Source organism: Aspergillus brasiliensis (assembly GCF_001889945.1).
Source record: "Aspergillus brasiliensis CBS 101740 unplaced genomic scaffold ASPBRscaffold_1, whole genome shotgun sequence".
Taxonomy (NCBI): domain Eukaryota; kingdom Fungi; phylum Ascomycota; class Eurotiomycetes; order Eurotiales; family Aspergillaceae; genus Aspergillus; species Aspergillus brasiliensis.
Window position 1 is genome coordinate 4,519,199 of NW_027137442.1, and position 16,853 is coordinate 4,536,051.

At 47.7% G+C, this 16,853-nt stretch overlaps 9 protein-coding genes across 9 annotated transcripts; 5 read left to right on the forward strand and 4 right to left on the reverse strand.

The window, feature by feature from the left end:
- Window positions 1-663: 663 nt before the first annotated feature.
- On the forward strand, window positions 664-1,611 carry ASPBRDRAFT_51147 (uncharacterized protein; the record flags this gene model as incomplete). The annotated part of the gene is made up of 2 exons (XM_067626674.1): window positions 664-829; window positions 887-1,611. 2 exons carry the CDS (start codon window positions 664-666, stop codon window positions 1,609-1,611), a joined length of 891 nt encoding a protein of 296 aa, XP_067485642.1.
- Window positions 1,612-1,871: 260 nt separating this feature from the next.
- Window positions 1,872-3,919, reverse strand: ASPBRDRAFT_114959 (putative dihydrolipoamide succinyltransferase; the record flags this gene model as incomplete). The annotated part of the gene is made up of 11 exons (XM_067616859.1): window positions 1,872-1,916; window positions 1,975-2,046; window positions 2,120-2,187; window positions 2,241-2,295; window positions 2,353-2,412; window positions 2,480-2,872; window positions 2,951-3,295; window positions 3,383-3,438; window positions 3,491-3,562; window positions 3,627-3,685; window positions 3,744-3,919. 11 exons carry the CDS (start codon window positions 3,917-3,919, stop codon window positions 1,872-1,874), a joined length of 1,401 nt encoding a protein of 466 aa, XP_067485643.1.
- Window positions 3,920-4,406: 487 nt separating this feature from the next.
- ASPBRDRAFT_191632 (NADH dehydrogenase [ubiquinone] 1 beta subcomplex subunit 9) lies at window positions 4,407-4,865 on the forward strand (the record flags this gene model as incomplete). The annotated part of the gene is made up of 4 exons (XM_067620385.1): window positions 4,407-4,426; window positions 4,482-4,614; window positions 4,677-4,755; window positions 4,816-4,865. 4 exons carry the CDS (start codon window positions 4,407-4,409, stop codon window positions 4,863-4,865), a joined length of 282 nt encoding a protein of 93 aa, XP_067485644.1.
- A 281-nt stretch (window positions 4,866-5,146) lies between these two features.
- ASPBRDRAFT_37647 (histone H2A) lies at window positions 5,147-5,904 on the reverse strand. Its single transcript, XM_067623771.1, has 4 exons — window positions 5,818-5,904; window positions 5,690-5,768; window positions 5,437-5,640; window positions 5,147-5,384 (listed from the first exon to the last, which is right to left on the reverse strand). Exons 1-4 carry the CDS (start codon window positions 5,896-5,898, stop codon window positions 5,326-5,328), a joined length of 423 nt encoding a protein of 140 aa, XP_067485645.1. The 5' UTR covers window positions 5,899-5,904; the 3' UTR covers window positions 5,147-5,325.
- A 533-nt stretch (window positions 5,905-6,437) lies between these two features.
- On the forward strand, window positions 6,438-7,110 carry ASPBRDRAFT_37648 (histone H2B family protein). Its single transcript, XM_067623772.1, has 4 exons — window positions 6,438-6,686; window positions 6,737-6,808; window positions 6,865-6,952; window positions 7,000-7,110. Exons 1-4 carry the CDS (start codon window positions 6,515-6,517, stop codon window positions 7,088-7,090), a joined length of 423 nt encoding a protein of 140 aa, XP_067485646.1. The 5' UTR covers window positions 6,438-6,514; the 3' UTR covers window positions 7,091-7,110.
- On the reverse strand, window positions 7,054-9,268 carry ASPBRDRAFT_71567 (cysteine protease ATG4). The gene is made up of 5 exons (XM_067629135.1): window positions 8,760-9,268; window positions 8,370-8,678; window positions 8,152-8,320; window positions 7,854-8,081; window positions 7,054-7,798 (listed from the first exon to the last, which is right to left on the reverse strand). The coding sequence occupies exons 1-5, from the start codon at window positions 8,911-8,913 to the stop codon at window positions 7,441-7,443; spliced, it is 1,218 nt and encodes a 405-aa protein (XP_067485647.1). The 5' UTR covers window positions 8,914-9,268; the 3' UTR covers window positions 7,054-7,440.
- Window positions 9,269-9,305: 37 nt separating this feature from the next.
- On the forward strand, window positions 9,306-11,988 carry ASPBRDRAFT_37650 (putative R3H and G-patch domain protein). The gene is made up of 5 exons (XM_067623773.1): window positions 9,306-9,765; window positions 9,824-10,672; window positions 10,741-10,871; window positions 10,961-11,334; window positions 11,410-11,988. Exons 1-5 carry the CDS (start codon window positions 9,702-9,704, stop codon window positions 11,861-11,863), a joined length of 1,872 nt encoding a protein of 623 aa, XP_067485648.1. The 5' UTR covers window positions 9,306-9,701; the 3' UTR covers window positions 11,864-11,988.
- Window positions 11,989-12,130: 142 nt separating this feature from the next.
- Window positions 12,131-14,027, reverse strand: ASPBRDRAFT_168218 (putative C2H2 finger domain protein; the record flags this gene model as incomplete). Its single annotated transcript, XM_067619640.1, has 3 exons — window positions 13,816-14,027; window positions 12,600-13,625; window positions 12,131-12,515 (listed from the first exon to the last, which is right to left on the reverse strand). Exons 1-3 carry the CDS (start codon window positions 13,932-13,934, stop codon window positions 12,131-12,133), a joined length of 1,530 nt encoding a protein of 509 aa, XP_067485649.1. The 5' UTR covers window positions 13,935-14,027.
- A 145-nt stretch (window positions 14,028-14,172) lies between these two features.
- On the forward strand, window positions 14,173-16,328 carry ASPBRDRAFT_37652 (uncharacterized protein). Its single transcript, XM_067623774.1, has 4 exons — window positions 14,173-14,607; window positions 14,667-14,820; window positions 14,871-15,874; window positions 15,935-16,328. The coding sequence occupies exons 1-4, from the start codon at window positions 14,195-14,197 to the stop codon at window positions 16,107-16,109; spliced, it is 1,746 nt and encodes a 581-aa protein (XP_067485650.1). The 5' UTR covers window positions 14,173-14,194; the 3' UTR covers window positions 16,110-16,328.
- The last annotated feature ends 525 nt before the right edge of the window (window positions 16,329-16,853 follow it).

Genomic DNA, 16,853 nt, shown 5'->3' on the forward strand with positions numbered 1-16,853 from the left:
GTAAGTGGACAGTTGTGTGTGACTTCACTTGGTTAGTAAATATAGCATCGATTCTTTGGTGCAAGGATACTTATTCGTATATATATACATATTTACAATTATATATATTCGGGTATGGTTACATGAACGTATATTCTATCTCGAGCGCTACTATTTATGCTCCGACCTGGACCAATATATCATCATCTGGACTCGAATACACGGGAGAAGATGACAGTAGGGCTTGACTAAGAAACCAAAACCCATGGACTTTCATGCCTTAACAAGTTACACCACTTACTACATACCATCGGACTATACAGCCCGGACAAGCAAGAATTGTGCAAGGGCTGAGCGATACTACTTAGTACATTGATTACCTTAACTATCTATCATTGGTTGCAGGAAGCTTAGTCACCAAAATAGCTAACTAACTAGTTACTAGTTGATTAAACCAATCAACCAATAACTAGACAGCACTCCGTAGTAAATTTAGTACGTATTTAGTTATTCACCAATCCAATTACTAAGTTGAATAACTGCATTTCTGAAAATTCACAGGACGAGACATACCGTGTTAGCTCTACTCATGGAGTGTGACGGGAATTAGAAGCCGTCACTTCCTCAGGACAATCACGCGATCAACAGAATGGCTGGAAGGTTATTTTGCTGCACCATCCCACCATGGAATCGCTCACCGCAGACCCAGATACCCAAGTCGAGGTAGATCTTATGATACTGGACTATCTCCTGTGCATGGCCATTGGCCAAGTCCTGAGTTTGGAGAAAGGTAGAGAGGCAGAGCGTGCATACGAATGGGACTTTGGCTGGAGCTTGAATACAATCAACAGTATGAAATGTCGTTCCATTTATAGTGAGTCAGAGGCACTGACGTCCAACCCAACAGCTATCAAGGCTGCACTCCTACCATCGGGGATTCTTCCCAAGGACATACAGATAAAAGTTCAGATACTAGAACTCGTACAAGTGTTCAGTGATGGCAATGGGTCTCCAGAGCCAAGCAGAGGGCTTGCCGGCAAACTTTCACGGGAAGATCAGAGTACAACAAGCGAGAACAGGGATCCAAAAGCACAATCTGGAAGAGACTCGCCCCCGCCACAAGAACCCCATGAAAGCAACGAACTATTGTCCGACAATAGCCGGTTTCTCACATCGAATAGATCTTACAACGCACTAGTCAAATTCGTCGCCCTTTGCCGCACTGCGAGAGATTATCTACCAGATGGATACGCTGATATTGCTGCCGAGTTAATAAATCAAGGTGCACTGGACGAATATCACATGGCGGGCACTCGATCGCCAAGTAGGTACAAAGAATGCATTGAACGTGTCACTGGGTGCCTGCGCGAAAGCCTGGACCCGCAGGCCGACCAGCTAAACTTTGAATACCTGAGCACCCTCCTACCACCCATCGACCCTTTATCAGCCGTGCCTGAAGGAGCTGGGCGGAAACCACCCCTCGGAGATGCCACTACCCGTTTGGTACATCGTTTCCTGACCGACCTAATGAAGACGCTAGACGCTCCAATACTGATCCAGCTCGAGAGAGGAAAACTCACTGGACTGAGCCGTGAAGAGACGCGGCAGTTGAAGGACAGAATAGGATTTTAAAGCGATAGATGATCCCTTGGCACATACGTACATGGTACTTAAATTCGAGCCAAGATGTTATTCCACAACAACCATAGACAGCAACCGCGCTTAATGAAATTTGTATTGTAAACTGATACTCCTGGTTTCATCTCAATACAGGATTGTTATTCTACAAGTCGAGAGAGCTCAAGGGAAGAAAAGAGGAAGGCGTAAGAAATCGGTGATAGGTGCTTGAGACCTCCGATATCCAACAGGTCAGTTCGATCGACGCGAAATATCTAGCCAAGCAGCATCCGACGGGGGTCTTCGATGTATTCCTTGACCTGCGATTAACTAGAGTTAGCATGTAATCCGCGAAGCTGTCCAAGGAGAATGATTAACCTTAACCAAGAAAGTCACAGCCTCACGACCGTCCAAGAGTCGGTGATCGTAAGTCAGGGCAAGATACATCATCTGCTCATCGTATTAGCCCCATCGTAGCCTTCTCTCCTCTTTCGTCTTTCCGTGCAGAAATATGGGGACATACAGGGCGAATTTCAACTTTACCGTTCACAGCCACCGGCTTGTCCTTGATTGCGTGAAGTCCGAGAACAGCTTGATAAAGGATTAGAAATACATGCAAGTGACTCGCGAAGATTCAAACCTACCGGTTTGTGGGAGGTTGATAATGGGTGTTCCCATCAGGGAGCCAAAGACTCCGCCCTAGGTGTGGTATTAACAACCAAGCATACTTCTGGTAGACAACCGCTAAGCACTCACATTGCTAATGGTGAAGGAGCCACCGGCCATGTCCTCGATGGTCAGCTTATTGTCACGAGCCTGGCAAAAAAAAAAAAGAACATGTCAGTCAACTTTCATGAAAGCCAGCTACCAGGAGACCCCTAACCTTCTTGCCAAGATCCGCGATGGCCTTCTCAATGCCAACAAGATCCATGGTCTCTGCATTGCGAACCACTGGCGTCACGAGACCTTTCTCAGTAGCAACGGCCACGCTAATATCCACATAATCACGATAAACGATGGTGTCTCCACCATTGGGACCTTCGATGGAGGCATTGACAGCGGGGACGTCCCTCATGGCAAGAACGCAAGCGCGAGAAAAGGCACTCATGAACCCAAGTTTGACACCAGTCTTCTTCAAGACATCGTCCTTGTACAGCTTGCGGAACTCCATCAAAGAGGACATGTCGACTTCATTGAATGTGGTGAGTGAAGCTGCCGTATTCTGAGACTGCTTCAGACGCTCTGCGATTCTCAATCTCATCCTGTTCATTTTCACCTATCGAGAAAGTAGGAAGGCTCCCATGTTAGTAGACAGAAACAGAATAAAGATATAGACAGACAGCTAGCTACATACCCTCCGCTCTTCGCGACCCCCGACGCTGGGCTTCGTATCCTCGGAGGCCAATGGCTTGGTAGCCGCCGGCTCTGTTTTCTTCGAGGAACTGGGCTCCGAAGGTGTGGCCTTCTCGGAAGAGGGCTTGGGTGCATCGGGCGCCTTCGGTTTTTCAGGCTCAGAAGCCGTGGGCTTGTCAGCAGCAGCTGGCGCGGCCGGCTTTTCAGTTGCGTCTTCCTTCTTGGTTTCAGGCGCGCCTCCAAGCTCCAATTTGACAAGGTCCTGTCCAACTGTGACGGTGTCTTCCTCGCCCACGAGGAACTCCTTGATAGTGCCGGACTCGGGGGCATTGACGGATACATCGATCTACACGAGTGAGTCGCTATTCTATTTTCACACGTGGGATATACCCGTTGCAGCAGTAACTGGCCATCGCCTGGTCTCAGCGCTTACCTTGTCAGTCTCGATCGTCGCGATCTCCTCGTCTCGTTCAACGTAGTCACCGATCTCTGCCGGTACTATTAGCCCATTTCATTAATGAGTCGAGCGCTGGGACCTCACGTTTAGAAAATTGCTTCAATGTCCCTTCGGTGATCGATTCCGCCATCTGCGGAACCTTGACAACAGTGTCCGCTGAACGAGAACAACGACAGACTTTAGTAGGGTAGCGTTTCATGACAATGGAGGGGACTTTTACCATAAGTTCGCACCTGGGTAGCCCCAAAAGGAGCGACACAGAAGCGAGACATGTTTGGTCTACGATAAGAGTAAGCCGTTAAATGCCTATAAACGAACAAGACTTGATATCACTGACCCCAGAGCCGTAACTTGCTGGAGACTCGCGCTTGACTTCACAGGGCCATTGACACTTTTCTGGAGTGCAATGGACGTCAAGCTTCTGCCGCGGCCGATGTGGAGGCTGCGGGTGTTTCGAGGAAGAGTCCTCAGGTGTTGCCCAGAGAGACGGTGGAATGGTAATCGAGAAGCCATAGTGAGTGGTTCGTCTGGATGTTCGGGTTTGAATGATTGTAGGAACGTAGCCGGGAGTTGTGGTAGCACAATAGGCCCCGTGAAGAGTGGGTGGTGGTGGTGTTGTTGTCAGGCTCTGATCCTAGGTATCGAGATATTTCCTGTCGGGAACAGTAGAGTGACGAAACTTATGTCAGTCGAGGGCACTGCAAGCTCAAGCCCGGGCCGAGACAACCGGAATTTCCCTCAACAAGCGCGGCATTCCCTGCGCCCGGCAAATGAACGGAGTATTATTATTACGCTACTTCGGGCGTCGAAGCACACCAACTTGGTACTTTCGTGACCCGCATGGAATCATTAACGGCTAGGCAACTGAACGAGCTGTAAACTTCGTGCAAAATTTCATAGACTACAACCCGACAGATTCTGGTGCACAAATACGGCAGGCCCCAGAGAAAGTACGTCCAAACAGTTTACGCCCGCGGAACGGAACTGCTGCAGAATCACGATGCCTCTCAACGCTGGCGCGTAGGTTGACCGAAGGAAGAGCGAATTGAAGATATATCCTGACCTTATTGTCCAGTTCACTTTATCGCCGGTCCCTGAAATTGGCTCTTGATTGGGCCGTTCACCGCCATATCTGGAGAGGACAAGCTGTGTATATCCGCTCACTTTTTGAGGCCAATAAACATGTTCGCGATCCCCGTCAGCAGAAGGTAAGTGCTACCTCCCATTGCACTCAGCCAGTGTTCAGAGAACTGACGAGAAAACCGAAAAGGCATTGCTCCAAGAGACAGAAAAGCTCCTAGAGACGTGGAAACACCCTGATCCTTATCGCGCGCCTACGGCTCCTGGTGGTGAGTTTAATCAAAGCGTGCTATTGAGAAACGGTATCTAATAATCTGACATCTTTATAGGCAGCAAATACGAGAGAAACATTCCCGCCCCCCAATTGCCCCGTGAGTGAATCATTGATGACCCGCTGAAAGTATGGATTATTGACGCGGAGATACCTGCTAGTTGCTTCGGACAGCTCGACTCACTGAATATAACTGCAACTGTTTCGCGCAGTCATCTTGTATTACTAGGTCCGTAGATGGGAACAAATTAAGTAGTACATCCATATATTCTTTCGAGCGTGTTACACACACCGGTCACAAAAAGGGCCAGCAAGTCGAGAAAAGTCACTAGCTTTCAGGGGGAAACACTTCCTTTACACAACATTTATTAACTAAGGGGTTGGATTAAATCCGTGAAAATGCTGTCGGTATCATTCCATGTCCGTAGACATAATGTACAACCATAAACTGTGGAAACTAGAAAAAGAAAACGCAGAGCCATAAACGTTCCGACCAGAACCCCGTTATCACATCAATAAGAGAACCAAACCGCGCCGAATCAGAGAACCCAAATTAGAAAAAAGATGTTTACAGCTCCTGGCTTCCCGGGCCCTTTCCACTCTTGGGGGTCTTCTTAGGCAGAAGGTCTGTGCGACATCAGCATCACATCCAAGGCAAACAAATGGAAATTAAACTTACTCTGGTGGATGTTGGGGAGGACACCACCCTGGGCAATGGTGACATGACCCAGGAGCTTGTTCAGTTCCTCATCATTGCGGATGGCGAGCTGAAGGTGACGGGGGATGATACGGGTCTTCTTGTTATCACGAGCAGCGTTTCCAGCCAACTCAAGAATTTCGGCGGCGAGATACTCAAGGACGGCAGCAAGGTAAACAGGAGCACCTATCATGGGGTCAGAGTTGTCATTTTGGGCGAAGCAGATATCACTAACCGGCACCAACACGCTGAGCGTAGTTACCCTTGCGGAGGAGACGGTGGACACGTCCGACGGGAAAGGCGAGACCGGCCTTGGAAGAACGACTGCGATTTTCTCGGATTAGTCTAATCCACTAATCAGAAAGACGCGCAAGGTGAACGGATGGCATACGATTGGGCGTTCTTGCTGCCGCTGGCTTTGCCTCCAGATTTGCCTCCAGTCATTTTGATGAGATGTGAGTTTAGAGGTGTTTGGATATTTGGTATTGTAGTCGACAAATAACGATGGCGATAAGCAGGATACGGTGTTAAGAGGTTGACGGCCAACGCGAGGGAGCGGAGGACATATATAACAACGCGATCAGGGTGACGTTGGACTACCCGGGAGCCTTTCAGATCACCCTCTCGCTTAGCGGGGTCAACCAATCACAAATGAGATCATGCTCCGGCGCACCCATAGCTTGGCAAAGAGTGTTTGGTATGATTCCGCGCGTGGTCGTCCCAATTAGGTTAAGCGGGGTAATTAATTATCAGTGTTTCGATACGGTCATATTAGCGTGATCTTAGTCAACTAACCATAGTGGGTGACGCGTTTTCCCTCATCTAATCATACAGATCATACGCAAGTGTGACCGTATTGAAATTCTGCTTCTTTTGCGGACTCAGGATCAACTGAGTATTTGCGAGCTAGTATAAGTAGCGCGCCTCCCTCGTCACCGCGTCTCCCTCATTCTTATCCTCATCTTCACTCTATCCTCTGTCTACGCCAACGCAACCACCGTATCCTATACCTTTATCATCAACTTTCTTCACCTTTCATACCTAATCTCAATCTTCAAATATGCCTCCCAAAGCCGCTGAGAAGAAGCCCAGCACCGGTGGCAAGGCCCCGGCTGGCAAGGCCCCCGCTGAGAAGAAGGAAGCAGGCAAGAAGACCGCTGCCGCTGCCTCCGGCGACAAGAAGAAGCGCGGAAAGACCAGGAAGGAAACCTACTCGTCTTACATCTACAAGGGTGAGTCAACGTAGGACAGGCCTTGTGATGATTAACTAATTGTGTTTTAGTCCTGAAGCAGGTCCACCCCGACACTGGTATCTCGACTCGCGCCATGTCCATCCTGAACTCTTTTGTCAACGGTATGTTATGAAACGGAATGATTTTGTAATGTCAGAATTCATCTAACGCGTCCTAGATATCTTCGAGCGTGTCGCGACCGAGGCCTCGAAACTTGCCGCTTACAACAAGAAGTCCACCATCTCTTCACGGGAGATCCAGACCTCGTAAGTTCTACGAGCCAGAATGATAACGAATCACTAACACTTCCTAGTGTGAGGCTCATCCTTCCTGGTGAATTGGCGAAGCACGCGGTGTCGGAAGGCACCAAGGCTGTCACGAAGTACTCCTCGTCTGCCAAATAAGCTTTTCTTGTTCTTTTTTTCTTTCTGCAGGATTGTTCTTTTGCTACCTCGTCATCTGTTACGGTTTTGAGGTGGTGGGTTACCGGGTGTTCGCGGGATTCTAATGTGTCATGGGATGGCTTTATTTCTTTTCTTTTTTCCCCTTGGGCCAAATGTTTCATGGTTTTTTCTTCAGTGACGTGAATGCGGTGTAACATAACTCGGATGTTGGGTTGGTTGCGCGGATTTACCTTCCCCAGCAGAATTCGAATATCAGATTGCCTAGTTGCATGTCTATAAGATCAGAACGCAGTGTGGTGTCACTTCAAGGATGGATACGAAATTAAAATAAAGTGTATTGGCAGCCAGTGCTATTCGATATCATCCAGCGCTTCCACTTGATCAAGCGCGTCCGCTTCCTGATCTTGGTCTGGGTTCATCTGCTTCAGTACATGGATTATCGGCCGTCCCTTGACGGCTTGTATGCGGTTTAACCAGTCGTCCCAATCTTCCTGGTTTCGGATGAGGAAGCCTATGAGCATGCTCGGATCCATATCCCGCACGTGAATCCTTCTTAAGCGCCGTGTATGATAAGTATCGACCTCCTCTCTTGAGTATAGGCCGCCTTCTTGGCGATCTGGAAGCGCAGGGCGGGTATAATGTGGATCTAGATAGAATAGATGCGACCCCTGGGCTCCAACGAAGTAGTGTGACGCCGATGGGCGTCCCCTGGTAATGACGTCAGCTTTTATGAAGGGCAGTGGCTCATGGGTGGGCAATATACCCTGCAATGCCGACTGATTGAGGGAACTGCAACGCAGCTTTTAGGCCATCCCAGTAGACTGGTGTGATGTTGTCAATGCCGAGCCTTGTCCCAAGAAGTATCAGGGTAGGCTGGAAGTCACCGGAAGTGTTGCGAGCAACATCCATGAACTTGTCCTGGTAAACTTCCGATGTATCATTTGAGACATATACCTTGAGCGTCGGACTTCCGCATTGAGATGAAAGTGCCCTGTTTTATTGTCAGTTTAATCTATTTTTATTTTTGTGGAGTTATCTGCTAGGTGTGATGCGAATCATACTCTATGCACTTTGCGGTTGCGGAGGGCCCAAACCATTCCCCAGGGTACTTTCCGCACGATTCGGCGCCGTGCTTGACGAACCGATGTACAGAGAATGGAGCAGTTGGCTTGTCGGCGAAAAGAGAAAGTAAGTATGCCTCTTCCTCAAATTTCGCACCACGGCGCCAATCTGGTCCAATGTTAGCAGTGTTTCGCATACTGTGCGCGGATGATAGTACCACGTCCTAAGACCAGCATAGATAACGCATTTGCCAGCAGGCTCTGGCCGGATCGTATCATACAACCCCAGCCAGTATCAGATGTGAACCCTTGCGTATCTACTAGTTGGCTTCTTAGGCGTACCCCAAGTGTCATTGCTGCACTTTTATCGTCTCCCTCGATTCTGGGTATTGGGGGGAAATTGGACCGATAGGTCATCCAGATTCTAGATTCAAAATCCAACAGAAACGATTCAGGCCACGCATGTTCTGATGGTATCCGATGGTTGGTCCTTTCGGTCGTGTCCTCTCGGGTGTCGTTCTTGCCGGCTGGCACCGGTGTCAGTGATATTTAAAGCCAGACATTTTTAAACAAGGAATAAGTGGTTATGATTTTGCTTGGGGGCTTACATGTCTCTCCTCTTGGGTCGGCATCCTGGTCGGGGGGATACTCTATCCCTAGGCACCATATTGAAGAGTTGGGATCTTCGTCATTCCTGGGTTCTGGGTCCCAGAGGTACTGCACGATGCGTTTGCTGCAACGCCCTATATCAACTGTGTTCATGTCTGCTGGAGTTCCGTTACCCTAAGTTGTGCTTCCTTAGTCGCACGAATGAAGACGGTAGGGTGTGGCGTTGCAGTACGTCACTCGACAGGACAGCACTATATATTATCTTCGGCCCGTTGGAGACGGGCAACCTAGGGAGATCAACAGTGCAACGCCCCCTCCCAAAAATATATTATTGATGACTATAAACGCAAGAGAACATAGATTTTGTCGTGACCAAGGATAGATTAGCCACAGAAGGAAGCTTAATGTGACCAGGAGGGGTCATACAGCATCTATGCATTAGTTATAGTCACGGGGCCAGCTAGGGCGGAAATTGCTGCTACAACCTGGAAAGCTTACAGAATGTATGTTATCATAGGCTGTTACTCAACTACAAAGGAAAATCACAACGAACCAAAAGGGAATGTAACAGGTTATTTAGTAGCTACTGCCCAGTGTTGACACGACATGTGGAACGATAGACCTTACTGTCTCTTGAGTGAATCAAGGTCGCCCAGGATCCTTGTCGATAAAGCCCGCCTGTGTACTCCGTACCCCGCCCGGCACCCTTCGCCGCCTGCCCGCATTACATAAGTGAGAATATGAACCGCGGATAACAGTGCCAAGAGCAAACTGCTAAATTAAGCTTGAAGCAGCAAATGTACCATCGCCAGTCATTTATCTTTCTCACCAGGTCGACCAAACAACCTCTTATTCCTCAACCGACACAGAGGCATTGAGATAACCAAAACGCGTCGGAAGGACAACCGTAGCACGCCGCGCGGAAAGGAAAGGCCAGGAAAATGACACGCTCGAAGGCAAAAGTTCGGAACAAGAAGCAGAAAACAGTGGCAGATGATCTCCTAGGTACTCTATGAACCCCGTCGCCACTCCAGAGTACAGTCACATTACTGACATCTCGGAGACTTCCGCAAAGGGCATTTCACACTGCAGCAAGAGGCGCGAAACACCGAAGGACGCAGCCTATGGAGGGCAGGTGCCTCACTTCGCCACCAAACGGTCCGATTCGTGAGCGCCCGGGACATCGAGCAGGAAAGTGAAACGAGAAACTCGCAAAGCACAACCGAGACAACTGAACACGAGAAGACTTTGGAGACCCAGAACCGTGACCAGCCGACGGCTACATCTTTGTCAGGACCTAGGCTGGGTAATGAGGACCCATCCCCCTGCTTCGGATTAGCCGACGGCCTCGAATTGACGGCAATATCGGATCCCATGGTTCATTCTCCCACGCAATCTCACGAGGATTCAAGTGAAGACGAGATTGTGTTCCGTGGCCGGAGGCACCAACAAGGGGAACGCAGATCGTACCCTTCGGAGACCGGGACGCAAAATGTTGTCTCTGTCGCCGAGCACAGCAAATTAGAATGTTCTTCTTCAAATTCTGAGCCTAACCCATGGCCCACTACAAAGCCTTCAAAGAGAGAAACATACATCCGGGAAATAGACGATAGCCCAGCTTACATTTCGCTTACCAGCGATAAGCGGCGGCGTAAGAAATGGAAAAGAGACGATGATGACATACTCGCTGACTACATAGACAATATTGACACCGAGTATGCGATACTGGGGAGTCTTTCACATTATATGAAAAATCAAGGACCAGACAATCGGGACAAGGTGGTGCCAACATCCACTATAGGCTTGGACTCTGCAACTGAAGAAGATCTGCGCCAGAACGAGGTTTCCGCTCAACGCGGTTATTTAAGTCTGAGCGATGAACATGAACGCGACGAACATGACAATTCCGAGTGTGAGTGGCTCCAGAATACAAAAGTTTTCTGGTTATCACGTTCGTGGATGTTCACTAACCGGGCCAAGGTCACCACAACCATCGGGAGCAAGAAGTCGATCAGGAGGTATTACTTGGCCGAATCTTTCATACGGATGGCACCTCGACCACTTCATCAGACGGCTCGGACACAGGGGACGTAGAAGAGCTTGACCCTGAGGTAAGATAACGGATCATTCCACCCTTGCCAGATATCCACTCGAAGCTTGAATCTCAGCAAAATCAAATTTCGCTACTGACTCTATTCAGAACTCGCATACGTATGGCAACGGCTTTTTTGCGTCTGCTACGGCTTTTGCTGATGCACTGGAATTTGATCCCTACTATGGATTTGATATCATGGACTTCAACCGACCAAGTGTGAAAAAGAAGTCTAAAGGGAAGAGCCGTCCCTTAGATCTTGATATTTCGGACAGTGAACTTGAGTCCGAGTTAGTAAACGCATGGCAAAACGACAGAGCAAAGAAAAAGGCCAGAAAGCAAAAACGTGAAGAACTACGCTCCCAGGGCCTATTAGGCCGTGGTCGCCAAAATCCGACACTGAAAGACAAATATGCCAATGGAATAGGCACCGAGGACCTGAGAAGCGAAATTCGACATTTCCTCCTCTCGCCAAGAAATAGGTATGTTATTTCCCGTACACTTCCACTAAGCCTGAATGCTTCTGGTATATGATATCTGATAATGTTTCTTTGTAGCCTGGCCCTGCCTCCCATGTCGAAGCAGCACCGCAAATTGGTCCACGAGCTGGCCAATGTCCTGTCTATGAATTCGCAGTCTCGAGGCAAGGGATCCTCGAGGTTTCCCATACTGCACAAGACGTCTCGGACTCCTGCGTATACATCCAAAACAGTATCTCAAATGGAGCGGATAATATCAAACGGGCGTGGCCAACGTGGGCTCAAATCCCGAGACATGAAGCCGAACAAGCCTAGCAAGTCGCGCCGCGGCCGAACCGATGCAACTGTTTCCTACATGGATGGTGATGTTGTCGGAGGATCAGCACCTGAAATCGGTGCCGAGAATAAGGGCAGGGCTATGCTTGAGAAAATGGGATGGAGTACTGGCACACCTCTTGGTGCTATCAATAACAAAGGTATTCTTCAACCAGTTGCACATGTTGTGAAGAACTCGAGGGCTGGATTAGGATAAATAGCATGCGCACACTATAATTAGAGCAATTTGGCAGTCTCGACTCTTTTCTTCTATTACCTACCCTACGTAACATGACTAGAAGGCAACGGGTCAGTCCGAGGGATATGTGTGAACATACCATCAGAAATAGAGGTACTGAATATTCGATAAATGGTGAGGTGCTTGATACAAGGTCATGATTAGTGCTAACTCTTGATATATAAGCTCCTGAAAGGCGCGAGTCCTGGAAAACCGAGCTAGACATTCCTGGGCATTATAGGCCTCTTAAGCCCTTCTCTTTTTATGCCGAGTGACACCCTGAGGTTGTGCGTGATCGGACTCTTTAAGGTGTGAAAACAGTTGGGTCCGTGAAGGAAAGGAAGCGCCGCATGTTGTACATCGCGTGTCTAGAGACAGTCCTTTTGCCTGTTCAGCTTTTTTAATGCGCTTTTGTTTAGCCTTGCCCAACTTCTGGACGGCTGGCGGGGAGGAATTGAGTTCTAGATGCATGATATCTGAGGACAGACTACACGCTGCATCCGTTATATCCTGCGTTGGACCACCGGTCAGTTGGAGTCTACCCTCCACAACATCTCTTGATGCATAGTCAAGTTCACTTTCTGAGTTTTGGTCAAGATATGCTTCCACGCTTTCGTCAGATACCAGACCACTCTGGTCCCCACCGGCATTCTTCGGTGCCCGTATGCCACCCTCGTTATCATAACTCCCGAGGATCTTGTTGCCTGATGTGGACGTGCATAGTGTGCTTTCAGTGCTCGACACAGGTATAGCCTGGCAGTATAGATTGAATGCCATAGCAGCCTGTGCTTCATACTCTGATGAATCTCCTGCTAATCCCAGCTGATTGTTTTCATTCCTCATCTCCTTTTGAAGCTGCTTGATAGCTTTGAGGTGCTTTTTGCTTCGTTCGTGTGCCTCAAACTGGTTCACACTCTTGAAACTTTTGCGGCACACAACACATTCAAAAAATTCCACCTCTGTCTCGGTACTCACTGTCTCTTCATCTTCAGGGTCCTCTGACTTTGCCCAGTCTTGCGTGACATGGTCTCGTAACCTAGCTTGGTTCGCTGCTCGTGATTTGGCAGCTTGGGAGGCAGCGGATTGGCGGAGGAATTCTTGACGTTGTGACTCACTTTGGGTGCTGGTCTTGTATCGCGGGTCACGCTTTTTGACGAAAGCTACGAGTGATCGAACAGCATCGTTGAATTCACGGATGCCTTCGTCCCTCAGACGCTTATTTTCCTTCTCCATAAGCCTACGAACACGACGATCTGGAGCCTCTGAATAACGATAGACATCTTTCCATGCAAACGACTTCTTCGTTGAGAACCCGCCCCAGGCAACGTAGAATGGGCGTACAACTCTTTCGAAATCATCTCCAGAGCACCCGAACGTCGGATAAGCAAAGATTTCCATATTTTCCCCACGGCAAGCAATCTCTTCTTCCATTGCAAGTCGTGAGAAGACCTCGCGAAGGCCACCGTAAAAACCATCCGAGGAATCTGAAAAATCCATTCGTGGACTGAACTTAGAAAAGATCCTATAGATGTCGTCTGCAGTAGTCGTGCGCGAGCTATGCGGAGTTCCAGAGTTGCCAGAGCTGCCCTGGCTTCCTAACAAGACATCTCGATGAGTATCGTACCACGAACGCTCCTGAGGATCTGAAAGCACTTCGTAGGCAGACTGAACTTCTGCAAAAAGCTTTGTGGCAGATTCCACATTTCCATAGTTTCGGTCCGGATGCAGCTCAAGGGCTTTTCTTCTGTATGCCTTTTTAATTCTAGAGGGAGTATGGGGTGTTAGTGGCATCAGAATACCTTCTCTGCTCATCTCACCCAGTCTCCCCTTCGAGGCCCGCATCGTTTCTTCTTCCCCATCCTGCGCGCCCTATTCTCATGAAACAACTTATGCGCAAAACTCAGTGAAAGCGAAAGGCAAGGCAAACTTACTCCTCTGCAGATGCGTCCCAATCCACCTCTAAAAGTTCGTAATAATCAAGCTTCTTATCAGATGGTCCAGCGGAAGAGCCGCCATTGTCTTGGCTTGTGGAAGATTGAAATTGGCCCATGAGTCCGAATGAAAAGCTTGCGTGGGAAGGGACGAAGGATGGGTTTTGCGCAGGATTGTCAAGACTGCGTATAAATCTGCGGTATGGAGTAATAGGGCTGATACGGCAGACCTCCCCGCTCAAGATCGGGTTGGCTTGGCTCCGATTCGCACCCACCCAGATGGACACAAATAGGAGCGGTACAAACTTGTCATAGTCTTAAGGACAGCATTCCTTTCGTCCCAATTGCCGTCGTCTATTTCTGTGCCACATGCACCGGAATGGTTCCGTCTCTGGACTATCTCCCTGAAGAATTGCTGCATCAGATTCTCTGCTACTGCCCACCCCATTCTACTGCCGCATTAGAACAGACAGCTCGCCGGTTTCGTGGAGTAACGACAAAGCCTTTACTATGGCGATATTATTGTCTGAGCCATTTTAAGCACTGGGCTCAGCGACATGGCTTACCAGGGAAGCTTGCAAGCCCTGTCTCTGCGGTAGATTGGAAATCGCTTTATATACTAAAGCATATAAAATACCGCGCGACCTGCCATCTTCTGAACAGTATTCTTGCAAGTCAAACTGGAAGGATTGATAAGTTTCGAAGAATCATAGGTTTTGGTTATGATGCTAAAGATGCCCTTCTACATAATCTTGAAGTTCATTTCGATGTAGAAGATTACTTGGCAAGGAGGTTTGTTCTTTCTATCCATCAGACGACATCTCGTTTTAACTATATTGCTTCGAATTAAGATATTATGCCGAGGCGCTCCTCACTTTCCTTCATCGAAGCCTCGCTGTACATGAATGGGCTAAACTGAGAAATGGCGGAGAGGTGTCCCTAGACAGGGCCTTAGGTGCATTCGACCTTTTCATACCGAAGAGCGAGTTCGGCAATTTGGAAGAGGTAGGTTGCTCCGGGACTGGAAGGGACATTGCCATCTAATACAATTCCAGATAAGTGATAGGCTGGACTCAATCGCCTCGCTACTTTACATCAGCTGTCCAGACATCCACCAGCTCACCTCTCGTGATAAAGCTAGGGCCGTTTCGAAGTTCCTGAGGGAGAACAATTTTACCGGAATTGGTGAAGGAAAAGAGTACCATTGCTTGGAGCATAACTTTCTTGGTATTGCTTTGAATGACCCTCGGCATGATTCACTTCCTTTAATTTCGGCAACTATCTATTGCTATGTTGCTGAACGGATCGGTCTGAACGCCCGGCCATGCGGGTTTCCTTTTCACGTCCATGTAATAATCATGCCGCCCATCGGCTACGATATCGACGATAATGTAATTGAAGTCGGGACACGGGGCGACCCAATTTATATGGATCCATTCCGCTCAGAAAAGGAAATTCCAACCACGGATCTAGAGTATCAGCTGAGTTTATTAGGTGTCACTGCGGTCGAGCGAGCAAACTTCTTGGCTGAATCTCGCCCTTCAGAAGTTGTCCTTCGGTGCAGCAAGAATATTATGAACTCGGTCCAACGCGTGGCTCAGTTTTCAGATATGCGCCTTACACCAGTGGATGTGGTTTGTGCGAAGTATGCTGCAATTTGGTCCTCTTTGTTGCTTTCGGATCTTGCTCGGCCTACCGACATCAGACATAATCTGCTATGGCTAATGGAACTATTTGCAACGGAATTCCCATCTGATATACACTTGATTGAACAGTACGTGGCGCCTTTGCTTCATGGAAGGCCCGAGTATGAGCACATCTTGGAAAGCCTCCATGTGATGCGAGCGGTGGACGAAATCCCAAAACAGGTAAAAAGGCGCTCTTTGCAGCGGCGGGAAATAAAATACCGCATTGGGCAGGTATTTAGACACCGCCGCTATGATTACCAGGCTATCATAACAGGTTGGGACACAGAGTGCGGTGCGGGTGAGCATTGGATGAGAAGAATGGGAATAGATCGCTTACAGGGTGGTAGGCACCAGAGCTTCTATCATGTGCTGTAAGTTCCTTTTCAAATATCTATCTTAGCCACATCGTGAAGCTAACTCCTACCCTCAAGAGTTGAGGACAAGAGTGTTCGTTATGTGGCCGAGGAGAATATTGAGCCGATGGACCCTGAACTCTCAGAACTGCCTTCGTCACTTGTGGCTGTAGCGGGGAAGCATTTCAAAAGATGGGATGGAGAATCGAGGACATTCGTCAGTAACATTAGGGATGAGTATCCTGAAGACTAAAAGAACATGCTTTATTGGATTGCCTATGGTGTTGGACGAAGGAACGTCCAGTCTATATAATCTATTCGGTAGAGACAGAGTGTCAGAACCCACTCCTAGTGCTGTTTAGGCATTGTCAATAATCGTCCGGATTCATACCGCTATGCTATCCAATAAATGACTAGGATTCCTTAGTCAACAAACTCAGAAGGCGCATCACTTTAATCTAAGATTCTAGCAGGTTAGATAAAAACATAATCTAATTTATAAATAAATAAAATTTTCTTAAGATAAATATTGAATCATAAGTAGATTAAAGCAGGATAAAATTCTTATTGGATATAATAATCACTAATTATATAAGAAATTATAGTTACTAAATATTATAGCTTCTTTGGATTATAATCTTATAACCTATTAATAGATATATAAATTTATTTATTCTAAATAGATTATTTCTGTCGGCTGGTATGTGACGGCGAGTGACGTCCCAGGGTCATGTAATCTCTATTTATTTATTGTATTTACTTATATCGCGTTACTTACTTACCTTTATATAACTATATATTCCCTTCTAAACTTCTTCCTTTCTTTCCTTATGCTAGAAATTCTCATTACATAGTACTAAATATAACTGTTTAAACAGTTTTAATATAATTTCTAGTATTATTTCATCCTCTATTTTCTAAATTAATATTATATATAGCTAGCTAGCTAGCTCAGTAGCCAATATCACCCTTTATATATACTTAGCAATACTAAATA